A 12,554-nucleotide genomic window follows, 5' to 3' on the forward strand; every position below is an offset into this window, starting at 1 on the left:
CTCACCTCCTATAAAGAGTTTACGAGATTTTACAAATATTTCACCAATAGCCATTACAATGCTTACGACAGGGACATCCCTTTCTTAAAGGATATTCCCTTTAAAGACTTAACAAGAATTTCTACAAATGTTACAAAATGCCATTACAATGTTTGAAAGGGGGACATCTCCTTTGGAAGTACAAAAGACTTAAACTCCTAAGGAATTCTACCTTGTCATGGCCCTATACAAGGTTGGCTTAGAATTCTTCAATCTTTTTCTTGAAGGCGCGAAGATCGACTTCCGTTTGCCAAGTGATTTCATTTGGCCTTAAACTTTCCCATCTCACTAAATACTCCAATGTTGGTCATCAGTTGATTATCATCATTTTTCTTGCCAGAATCTGCTCCACTCTACGCTGTGACGGTGGCTTCGTGCTAATGGCAGCTCTAATGGCTTGACTCCTGCTTGCATCTATTGGGTCTGCATAAAACGACTTTAGGTTGTTGACATGAAACACGGGATGTACCTTCATCCACTTAGGTGGATCAATCCTGTAAGAAGTCTTCCCCACCTTGGCCATAATTGGTACTAGACCTTTATACTTTCGCACTAGTCTTCGATTTCTTTTCCTTAGGAATTGGAGTTGTTCGAGTACCAACTTCACTAACACCAAGTCTCCCACCTTAAAGTGTTGCTCCCTTTGACCTTTATTTGTCCACTTTTTCATGTAGCTAAAGGCTTTTTTTAAATAAGCTCTAGCGATTTCAATGTTTTGTCTCCACCTTTTAGCAAGTTGAATGCTTGAGGACTCTTCCCACTATGTGATACCATTGAGGTATGGGAGAGTTTAGACTATTGTCTAGTGATGACTTCAAAAGGGGTTTTATTAGTGGCTGAGCTTTTCTGCGAATTGAAACAAAATTGACCCACATTTAGCAAGTTAGGCCAATTCTTCTGGTTCGTTTGTACAAAGTATCATAGATATTCTTTTAATAACCCATTGAAGCATTTTATCTAGCCATCTATTTATGGGTGGTAATTAGAAGAGATGTTGAGTTCTAACCCTAATAACTTGAAAAGCTCTTTCTAGAAAAAACCAGTAAACCTTGGGTCCCTATCATTGATAATGCTCTTAAGAACACCTTAATATTTTTCTACATGTTTAAAAATTGTACAAGTCGTTTCTTTTGCAGAACCCAACTTCTGCACCAGGATAAACATCGCATACTTTGAGAAACAGTCCACCACTACCAAGATCGTTGTCATGTCTCCTACTTTGGGAAGTCCTACTATAAAGTTCAAAAATACTTTCCCACGGTTTGGTCGGTATTGGTAAAAGTTCGAGCATTCCCGTCAGTCTTTGTTTGTCCATTTTGTCTTGTTGGCAAATTAGGCACGTCTTGATATAATCCATCACATCCTGCCGCATATGAGACTAATGGTAACCTTGTTTCAATAATGCAATGGTCTACTGCCAACCTGGATGTCTTGCCCAAGGGGTGTCATGACATTCCTGCATCAACTTCTACCTCAGCTCTCCTGCTTTTGGAACAAATATGCATGGTCCTTTTGTTAGTAGGAGTCCATTTTTCACCCAAAAGTATTTTGACTTTTTACTTTCCACTAACTTCATAATGGCTATTGCTTGGGGATTTCGATGCAAGTTTTCTTCAATAAGATTACGGATATCTATGGTCACTTTACTAGCTGTCATTTGCACGATCACCCCAAGAGTTGCGAATTCAGCCTTCTTATTGAAGGCGTCTGCCACACGATTCGCTTTCTCAATTTTATGTTCGAGGGAGAAATCAAACTCAATCACGAACTCTTGCCATCTCTCTTACTTGGCTGTAAGTTTTGGCTGGGTGAGGAAGTGACTTACGATAATGTTGACAGTCTTAACTATGAATTATGATCCTAGCAAGTAGTGTCACTAAGCCTGTAAATAGTGAATCACCGTAAATAGTTCTTTCTTCTGTGCCATGTGTCTCCTCTCAGCTTTATTCAACTTACAACTTTCAAATGCAACCGAGTGTCCTTCTTGTAACAAAACTCCTCTAAGGGCAAAGTCTGATGCATTTATCTGTACTTCGGAAGGCTTTTCAATATCGGGGAGTGCTAAAACAGGGTCTGTCATTATCACATTTTTTAGACATTCAAAAGTCCTTGGCACTACTGTGTCCAACTCCACATTTGTCCTTTTTTCAGTAATTCTGTGAATGCTACAATCCTTTTTGAATATCTTTCCATGAATCTTTGATAATAATTGGCTAGCCCTAAGAATGAACGAAGCTTAGTTGTATTCTTATGGGTGGCTTATTCTTTGATTGCTTTCATCTTTTGCATATTCATCTGAATGTGCCTTTGTTAGATTTTGTGGCCAAGGAGCTGAATTTGGGTTTGCACGAATGCACATTTCTCTCTTTTCACATACAACTAGTTGTCACGTAACTTTTGGAAGACCTACCACAAGTGCCTTTGATACTCCTCAAAGGTTGAACTATACACCACAATATCGTTCAAGTAGATTACCACAAACTTGTCTAAATAATCATGGAAACCTGATTCATCAATGTACAAAAGGTGGCAGGAGCATTGGTTAGTCCCAAAGGCATAACAAGAAATTCAAAAACCCATATCATGTCACGTAGGTGGTTTTTGGTTTATCTCTCTTGGTAACTCTTACTTGATGGTAGCCTGATCTCAAATCTAATTTGGAAAAGTACTTTGCACGACTTAATTAGTCAAAGAGATCTGTTATAAGGGGAATTTGATACTTATTCTTAACTATGACTTTATGTAACATTTGATAATTCATGCACAATTGTAAACTCTCATTTTGTTTTTTCTGAAAGAATATCAGGGTTCCAAATGGTGCCTTTGATGGTCAGATGAATCCAGCTTGAATCAACTCATCTAATTGCTTTTTTAGCTTTACTAACTCTAAGGGAGCCATTCTGTATGGCCCTTTTATAGGTGGCTTGACACCTAGAAGCAATTCTATCTCATGATCGACAACTTAGCGAGGTGGTAGGACCTTAAGTAGCTGTTCTAACATCATATCTTGAAATTCTTCTAAAACTAGCTTTACTCCCTTAGGTATTAGACTTGTACTATCTCCATCTTTGTAGATAAGTATGGCCACATATGAAGGGTCTCCTTTCTTGATCCCTTTCTTGAATTGGATAGTTAATATAATCTTCTTCCCACTCTTAGGTAGAATTGTAGTTGGTACCACACATGGTTGTTCCCCGAAGAACATTATACAACTTGCAGTAGGGAAAAGGATGGCCTATGTTTCTATCATCAAGTCCAAGCCCAAGACAAAATCAAAATCATCTATAGTGGCTATAGTCATATTCACGTTCCTCTCTCAAGAACCAATCTTAACCTTTACATTTTTGAAGTTTCCCATAATAGTTAAAGTTGGCGAGTTGACTGTTTTCATCTGCCCAAAGTCTTTCTCAACTTTAAAACCGCATCTCTTTACCTCCTCAGAGTAATAAAAGTGTTTGAGGCTCTAGTGTTGAGCATGGCTTTGGTTCTTTTCTCATTCAACAACACCTTTACATATGTTAAACCCCGTTAGGGCTTCTTCTCCATCTTTTATAATTGTGCTTGTAAGGTGTTGAGGAAACGAATGAAACCTATTCGTGCCAACTCTTCCTTGACTTTTTCGACTGTGGTGTGAAGTGGTGGTGTTTCAACATTAGCAGTGCATATCACACTAAAGGCTCCTCGGTGAGGATAATCAGTTACTTAATGTAGTTCTTTGCATAAAAAACAAAGTATCAAAAGTCATGGCTTGAAGTTCCATGTTTTGTTTGTTTTCGATTGGGGTAAGTCTCTAGCAAGTGGTCTCTTGTCGCATCCCCTACTTAAGGGTCTGTCAACTCTTAGAAATTTTGTCGCACTGTTTGAGTTAGAGCTACTGGTCTTGGATGAATGGTATTTCTTTTTGTTGGAATTTCATTATAATCAGTAAGGCACACGGCAACAGCCATGGCCGAAGTCAAACCTATACCTTTTGTCGCTATAACTCTATCGTCGCCCATGGTTTCAGACCCTTAAGGAACTAGAACAATCTATCATTTTCAATCATATCCATGATATATAGTACTAGAGTAGAGAAGTTTCTCACGAACTCCCGAACTAATCCCGTTTGTAACAACTCTTGTAGCTTTTACTATGCAATAAACTTAACATTCTTAGGAAAAAACTTGTTCTTCAGTTCTTGCTTGAGGTTCGCCCAAATGGTAATGCAACACTCACCATTAATGAATTTGGAACGCCACCGTAACTTCGCGACCCTAGCAAGATACATTAAAGCTATCACCATTTTGTCCTCCTCTGACTCTGTGCGCACAGCTAAGAAATGCTACTTTATATCAAAGAGGAAGTTATCCAACTCTTTAGCATCTTTAACCCTTTCGTATCGCTTGGGCTTTGGCACTTTGGCCATTTTACCTCGATCTCCTGAGTTTGCACCAGTATTACCTACAATAATAACCAAAAGATTTACTTAAGCTTGCAATTCTCCAATCTCGCCTTGAAAAGTGCTCAACACATCCTCGATTATCACGAACCACGCTCATTCGCTCAAGTATACGACAGTTCATGCGATACTTGAGTGAACGCTTCCACGCAAGCCAACCAATAACTCATTTATATTTAATCAAACATCAACAATAGTAACGCATTAGACTAAGGCAACGCACATCAAAATCATAGGGCATATCGAATGCCATATACGCAACCACTGAGCCAAATAAAGGAAAATGTTTTATTAATATGAAAATGAGTACAAAGTGACCAAGACACGCCATCGTTGGGCCATAAGGGCAGCCCTAGATGATTTGCTACCAACATACCTTTACTAGTGAGGTAGGCCAACAATCCACTGACTGTTCACCCCTATAAAGTGTTTACGAGATTTTACAAGTATTTTATCAATAGCTATTATAATGCTTGAGATTGGGACATCTTTTTCCTAAAGGGTCTTCTCCTTAAAGATTTAACAAGAATTTCTACAAATGTCACCAAGTGCTATTACAATGTTTAAAAAAGGGAACATCTCCCATAGAAGCATAAAAGACTTAAACTCCTAGGAAATTCTGCCATGTCATGGCCCTATACAAGGTTGGTTCATGATACCGGCCTCATCACTTAAGGTATTAATCATCTCGAATAGTTCTCGCTGGACTGTCTCAATTTCATATATTCGCTAGCATGGGATTATTTGAGCTTTTACTGTGACCACCACAACCTCTAGCTCATCAATCCTCTGATGGCCATGTAGGGAGTTCCATGTGATCACCAAGTTTACTCTTTAGCTCAGCATGTTTCACCTATGCTCTGATACCAACTATCACGAACTACTCTCATTCATTTAAGTATGTCATAGTCCATGCGGCATTTAAGTGGATGCTTTCACACAAGTCAGCTAATAACTCGTTTATATTTGATCAAACATCAACAATAGCAACAAATTAGACTAAGATAATGCACATCTAAATCTTAAGGTATACCAAATGCCATATACGTAACTACTGAAGCCACATAAAGAAAAATATTTTATAAATATGAAAATGAGTACAAAAGGACCAAGACATGCCATCGTTGGGCTATAAGGGCAACTTTAGATGATTTGCTACAAACATACCTTGACTAGTGAGGCAGCCCAACAATCCACTGACTACTCACACCTATAAAGAGTTTATGAGATTTTACAAGTATTTCATCAGTAGCTATTACAATGTTTGAGATGAGGACATCTTTTTCCTAAAAGGTCTTCCTCCAAAAGACTTAATAAGAATTTTTACAAATATCACCAAGTGTCATTACAATGTTTGAAAGGGAGACATCTCCCTTGGAAGTACAAAAGACTTAAACTCCTAAGGAATTGTACCCTGTTATGACCCTATACAAGGTTGACTCATGACATTAAGTACTAACATAAAATTTATAAGTGTAAACATGAAATTATTCAATATGAGCTAATTGTTTAAAACATGATTGAAAAAGAAACAAATAAAAAATATGAATAAGTTTTTAAGATTTAGGGAAAAAGTGTTGTGAGATACAAAAGAATTGAATTTTTGTGCTTCATAATTTAAAACAATGAAAGGAATATTGTGAAATAGATAAAAAATGTCACATCATCATATTTAATGCAACATCAGTAAAAAAAAATCATATTAGTACCAATAATAGAAAAATTTTAATATTGTTAACAATTGAACTGATATTGTCAATTCTAAAAAATATAGAAACTCAATTTTTACAAATTATTGTACAGGGACTAAATCCATCACTGTGATAAAGTATAAGGACTAATTTCATAATCTACTCCTTTACAACATATAGTAATTAAGCTCATATTTATTTCAGTTTCATTTTCTAGGTTTTCCAAATCATAATTATTTTAAATTTGAATCAAGATCTCATTTTCTCTTTTGTAAAATCAAGTCGTATCAAATTGATTTTTTTTTTTATTTTAGACAAATCAACGGATATATCATGATATCAAATTTTGTTTTTTTCTTTTTGGATAGATTGGGGTATGAGTAGAGATTTTAAGTTCAAATTTAATGTTTTATAACTTTATAAGTCGGAGATACAGGCATTTTACTAGTTAACTAAATATCCAAGTGCAAATATTTTTAGTAATTATATGAAGTTTATAACATTTAACATTTAATGGGCCACCTTATTGTAATTGTCAGAAGTCGACATCATAATTAGTTGAAATTAAAATTTTTAATGGATTGAACCAAATAAAAGATGAGTGACTTACGTGCACATATAAAAAAAAAATTAATGGCTCAATAATAATAGATAAACAATACCCCAAATATTTAGCAACAAGAAAATAAAAATGCTTATATGAAGTCTTTTTTGTATTTCAAAATTTATAAAACGTGTATACATAGACTGTGTAATTTTTAAATTCTATAAGCAAATTTAGATGTTAAGTTATTAACAAAATATGTGGAGTTTAAGAACTTCACCATATAATTGTATAGGATGAGGACACTAAAAAAGATTTTAACTCCACAAGTGGGGTTATAGGGTTGTCACACATTCCATTAGAAATATATATTTAACGAATCAACCCTAATTTCGTTTATAAAATTTAAAAACTTAATTTTATAATCCATAACATAATTTTCATTTGCCTTTTTTTTTTCTTTCTTTCCTTTCTTATCCATCTTCCTTTTTTCCTGGCTTGGGCAAAAATGACCAATGAGATTGTCAACATCATGGTGCTTCCAACCGAGATTGATTTTTACCTTATAAAAGGGATCCAATTACATGGGTGTAAAAACTAAATTAATATTTTACACTCTCCTATAATTTCAAGAATAATTAATATTTTTTATAAAAAATTATTAAATTTAAAAATATACTCGTATCCATGACGTATATAAAAATTTCACATCCGTCTTTCTTAAATATATATATATATATATATTTAACAATTGAAATCTTATTATTATTAAAAAAATAATTGAATATTTTCAATTAACATAATATTTGACATGCGTGATCTACAAGTATAAAATCCAATGGACTTAACAAAATATAAACCGTATTGAAAAAAATATAAAATGATGCAAAACTTAGAATATTGCAAGTTCAAGGAAATATGCACTAGCATGGAAATAATAAAAAGGGCATTAAGTATTGTTAAAAGTAAATTAATGAGAAATCAATGGAGATAGGAACCCCAACTAAACCGACCTTCCAATTTCTGCCCCCTCCCTCCCTCGCTCTGCACTGTTATAACCCCCAAAGCTATCATATTGAGTAATGCAAAGCTTCATGAGGAGGACCCCCACTCTGTTTCCTCTCTGTCTTTCTCTGTCGCTTTCTTTCTTCCAACTCTGAATCAACTTTTTCCTTCCTTCTCTTTATGTATCTCTGCCTCGCCGCCATTAGCAAAGTCTCTTCCTTTTCCAATTTCCCTTTCTTTCTCTGCTGTAAAATCTCGAGCCCTTTTTTCAGTACTATACATACCCCTGCATATATTTTTTATAGCAAGCCTAAGCTACAAGATAGCAACAAACCCCACTCTAAAACTACTCTTTTCTTTTCCTGCTTTTGACTCATTAAATATATTGCACCCTCATCTTCAGTCACAACCCTTCTTCTATTTAATGCCTCCTCTCCTTTTCAAGACTTTTGCTTCTTGTACCCCATTTTTCTTCTTTCACCGCGGAGGGATGGTATAGGGCAAAGACAAAGACAAAGCCAAATAGGAGTTTGTTTTTCTCAGCACTAGCTTTCTTTGATTTCTTGCTTTCTGTTGAAGTTCTTGATCATATAAATTTAGGAAAAGAAAGAGTATATTGAGAAATAGAGACTTAGGTATCAAGGCCAGTTCTGTTCTAGTCTTAAAACTTGAATTAAAAAAAAAAAAAAGAAAAGGGAAACTTGGGCTTGTTTTTGTTTTTACTGTTTGATTAGATCACTCCATTTTAGATTTCTTTTTGTTGCAAAACCATTTATTTGCTGACACTCATGGCAGAAAAGGACATAGATTGCTCTTCCCACAAACTCCCCTCTGCTTCACAGGTGAGCCCTTAGGAAGGGATTATATATATATTTTCTATCTCCTTTTTTTTTATTATTGGTTTCTCTAATCATATTCACATTTGGTGAATATCTCAGGTTCTTGAAGAGTTAAAAGAGCTGTGGGGCATGGCTTTACCTATAACAGCCATGAACTGGCTAGTTTTTGTTAGAGCAGTGGTTTCGGTGCTGTTCTTAGGCAGACTTGGCAGCCTTGAGCTAGCCGGCGGTGCTCTCTCCATAGGATTCACCAACATCACTGGCTACTCTGTGCTTGTTGGTCTTGCCTCAGGGCTTGAACCGGTGTGTAGCCAAGCCTATGGGAGCAAGAACTGGGAGTTACTCTCCCTCTCTCTCCAACGCATGATCATCATATTGTTTCTTGCAATCATACCAATCAGCCTGCTATGGGTGAATCTTGAGAGCATTATGGTGTTCATGGGACAAGACAAAGATATCACAGCAATGGCAGCAACTTACTGTATGTATTCTCTACCGGATCTTTTGACAAACACGTTGTTACAGCCATTGAGGGTTTTCTTAAGGTCACAGCGGGTGACAAAGCCTATGATGTGGTGCTCTCTGGTGGCTGTGATGTTCCACGTGCCACTTAACTATATGTTGGTGATGGTGATGGGGCTGGGAGTACCAGGTGTGGCAATGGCGTCAGTGGTTACAAACATGAACATGGTGGCTCTGATGGTGGGGTATGTGTGGATGAGTGGACGGTGGGAGATGAGATGGACGGCTGGGATTGGAGGGGTGTGTGGTGGGGTGGTCCCACTCTTGAGATTGGCAGTGCCCAGTTGCCTTGGGATTTGCTTGGAATGGTGGTGGTATGAGATAGTGACTGTCATGGCTGGTTACCTGCCGAATCCCACACTGGCTGTGGCTGCCACTGGGATCCTTATTCAGACCACCAGCATGATGTACACTGTTCCCATGGCTCTTGCAGGCTGTGTCTCTGCCCGAGTAAGTTCCACTGCAAACTATGCCATTACTCTGTTGCGTTAATTCGTCTTTTAAGACAAAAAGAAACTCAAATTGAATGGCTTAGAGCCTAACAGTAAATAGATCAAAGCATCTATAATCTCTTACTTTCTTTGATTAGTTGAATTATCTGATTCAAAAATGGTCTTGTTTTAATGCCTAAATTGGAATTTGAAGTTATCTTTCAACAAGAAAATATAAACAGATCTATCATCAGGTCACGACATCATTGGAGAAGTATAAATGGTTATAAACAGAATGGGGAAAATGATTGTTCGATCTCAACTTGATCTGTTGGTGATTGCATCACCTTTTAAGGACTTATGTAGGTCATACTCATACATGTAATGTGATTGGACAGAATTAGTAAAAGACAAGCAAGAAGTTGTTTGCTTTATGGTATCGAAGCCCACATTCAATTGGTGTGTGACAAAACCATATAACCAACAAAAGTGAACCAAATGGCCATTTTTGCCTTGCAAGTATGTGAAATATCCCCTTACGCATCTTTTGTGCAAAACAAATGCAGGTAGGAAATGAGCTGGGAGCTGGTAAGCCACACAAGGCCAAGCTAGCAGCCATGGTTGCATTGGGCTGCGCCTTTGTGATTGGGATACTCAACGTGGCTTGGACGGTCATCCTCAGGGAAAGATGGGCTGGTTTGTTCACCAAGGATGATCTGGTCAAACCATTGGTTGCAACAGTCTTGCCGATCATAGGGCTGTGCGAGTTAGGAAACTGCCCCCAAACAACAGGTTGTGGCATCCTACGTGGCACGGCCCGTCCTGCGGTGGGGGCCCGCATAAACCTGGGTTCGTTTTACTTTGTGGGCACCCCAGTGGCAGTGGGCCTAGCCTTTTGGCTAAACGTTGGGTTTCCTGGGCTGTGGTTTGGGCTACTGTCTGCCCAAGTGGCATGTGCTGTGTCCATTCTGTGTGTTGTATTGCTCTATACAGATTGGGAGGCTGAGGCTTTGAATGCTAAGAAGCTTACCAGCATGGAGATGAGCTCATGCAATAATGGACATGGAGAGAAAGGATATGAAATGGACGAAGAGAGCAGAGGGTTTTTGGGAAATGGAAATGACAAAATAGATGACGGTTTGTAAAGAGAAAAGGACAGGGATTGTGGGGGTGGTGGTGGGATATGTGCATGAGATGGTGCTTAGCTTTATGGGATACTGGTTTTGTTGTCTAGTTGCTTTCGGGGAGGTAGCTGACTCATGTTTGATTTTCTTTTTTTTTTTTTTTTGTTATCTTCGTTCTTTGTTGTAATGTTTGCTTTTTCTTTGGTTTTCAGGGTTTAGTGATTTGAGGACCTATTCTTGGGGCTGTTCCGTTGCCAGGAATGTCACTCCCCATACAAAATGTTAAATATTTATGAACGATGGCCTACATTTTGCTGCTACTTTTTAGAGTGGGCTTTTTCTTTTATTTTCCTTTTTCCGTACTTGTTTTGGAGGGAGACTGGGGAAGCACCAAAATAGTCGTCGTGGTTTATGTGGCAACTAGCTGCGAGCTTTGTTGATTAAGGTACGATGTGCCCATGTACGAAAGCAACATCTTTTGTTGTGACGCGCCTCTCGTGTGACAACCCTTCTGCTTGAATTTTGAACTAAGCATCTAATAGTCACGTTTACAATCTAAATTAGCCAAATTGCTTTGGGGTGTTGAAAATAAACATAGATCCGTCCTCTTATCGGAGTTTGACCCGTTAAAATGTTTAAATAGAAATCTAAACCTTCACTGGAGAGGAATTAGAAGTGAACTTTCGATATCTTGCGATTGTAGATCATGAAAAGAAGTTTTTCAATTATGAATTATTTTTGAAACAATTTTGAAAGTACTCATCTATGTTCCACAAATGTGTTCAATAAAGGATTTTTATTTGTTTTCTGTTGTACTAAATTGGTGTTTATAGGACTGTCATTGCAACTCAAACTCTTAAAAAAGGTTTAAATCCAAAACCTGCTCCTAGAGACTCAACTCAATGGTCATCAACTCTTGCTAAAAAACAAAAGGATGATGAGATCAAAGAAAGGCAGATTATGTTCAGAACTGTTCAAGGGACCGCTTCCCCACCGACCCTTTCTGGGGTTCCACTGCTCCACCTCCTAAAACAACTACTACTTGACAAGGCATCACTAAATCTAGCTTTTTGTAAAGGCATATTTGCATACGGTTCAAAATATTAGTAACAAATACAAAAGTGAAAAATATAAAAAAAAAAAATCCCAACATCTTACTCGAGAGGATAATAGTACAGTCGATTCCACGGTGAGATCGAAGGAAGCAAAACTTTTGGCTCCTTTTCAGCCAGAGGGAACAAGAGAGCAAGGCGCTGCAATCATAGGGATTCATGTTGCAGCATTATTGGGGAGGTTATTGTCACAGGTGTTGTAAGCAATAATAATAATATGAATAGTACAGAAGAGAGAAGAAGGTTTGCCCTTTTTTTCTCTTATATATATAAACATAATAGCAGGCCCTGGAAAGTAGTGGATGGGGATCGATGATCAGTGGTTTGGGTGTTACTTTATGCAGGCCCTGGAATGTGACGTCTGAGGTCAGCTTTGGGATAGTGCCTAGGGGGGCGGGGGAGGCTCAAAAATCCCTTCGCTTGTGTCTCACACTGCTGCATATGGTGAGAGCTGGGCAGCTGGCACATTTCCCAATTGAAAATGATGTTCGTGGACTGTCCTTGTCAAGCTGTTTATTCGGTTCTCCATCACTACTTATGTTATTTATATATGCTCTCAAAATTTTGCGCATATTTTTTCACCTTTTTGTGATTAATTTCATTTCAATTAATAAAACATCAAAAGATAGCATGATTTGATAGTCTCTCTTCTCGTTCATGTACTCTTACCAATGATTCCCCAAGTATAGAATTACGAATAGATTATGGAATTGAAGTGATGGATATCGCATTAATGTGTCCTTGGCATATGTAATCAAGGAAATGTTCTAGGAAAAGAAAATACCATGCCATATCTATAAAAGATAGCT

The 12,554-nt window shown here is 37.5% G+C and overlaps 1 protein-coding gene across 1 annotated transcript; it reads left to right on the forward strand.

Moving 5' to 3' along the window:
* On the forward strand, nt 7,783–11,187 carry LOC18593126 (protein DETOXIFICATION 54). The gene is made up of 4 exons (XM_007020186.2): nt 7,783–8,559; nt 8,656–9,528; nt 10,076–10,757; nt 10,846–11,187. Exons 1-3 carry the CDS (start codon nt 8,506–8,508, stop codon nt 10,652–10,654), a joined length of 1,506 nt encoding a protein of 501 aa, XP_007020248.2. The 5' UTR covers nt 7,783–8,505; the 3' UTR covers nt 10,655–10,757; nt 10,846–11,187.

This window comes from Theobroma cacao, chromosome 8 (genome assembly GCF_000208745.1).
Source record: "Theobroma cacao cultivar B97-61/B2 chromosome 8, Criollo_cocoa_genome_V2, whole genome shotgun sequence".
Taxonomy (NCBI): Eukaryota; Viridiplantae; Streptophyta; class Magnoliopsida; order Malvales; family Malvaceae; genus Theobroma; species Theobroma cacao.

Bases quoted from the DNA above. Each gene is read 5' to 3' on its own strand.
- LOC18593126 (XM_007020186.2), top strand. From the start codon at position 8,506: ATGGCAGAAAAGGACATAGATTGCTCTTCCCACAAACTCCCCTCTGCT. The intron at 8,560-8,655 runs GTGAGCCCTTAG...TGAATATCTCAG, and splicing joins AACTCCCCTCTGCTTCACAG to GTTCTTGAAGAGTTAAAAGA. The intron at 9,529-10,075 runs GTAAGTTCCACT...AAACAAATGCAG, and splicing joins CAGGCTGTGTCTCTGCCCGA to GTAGGAAATGAGCTGGGAGC.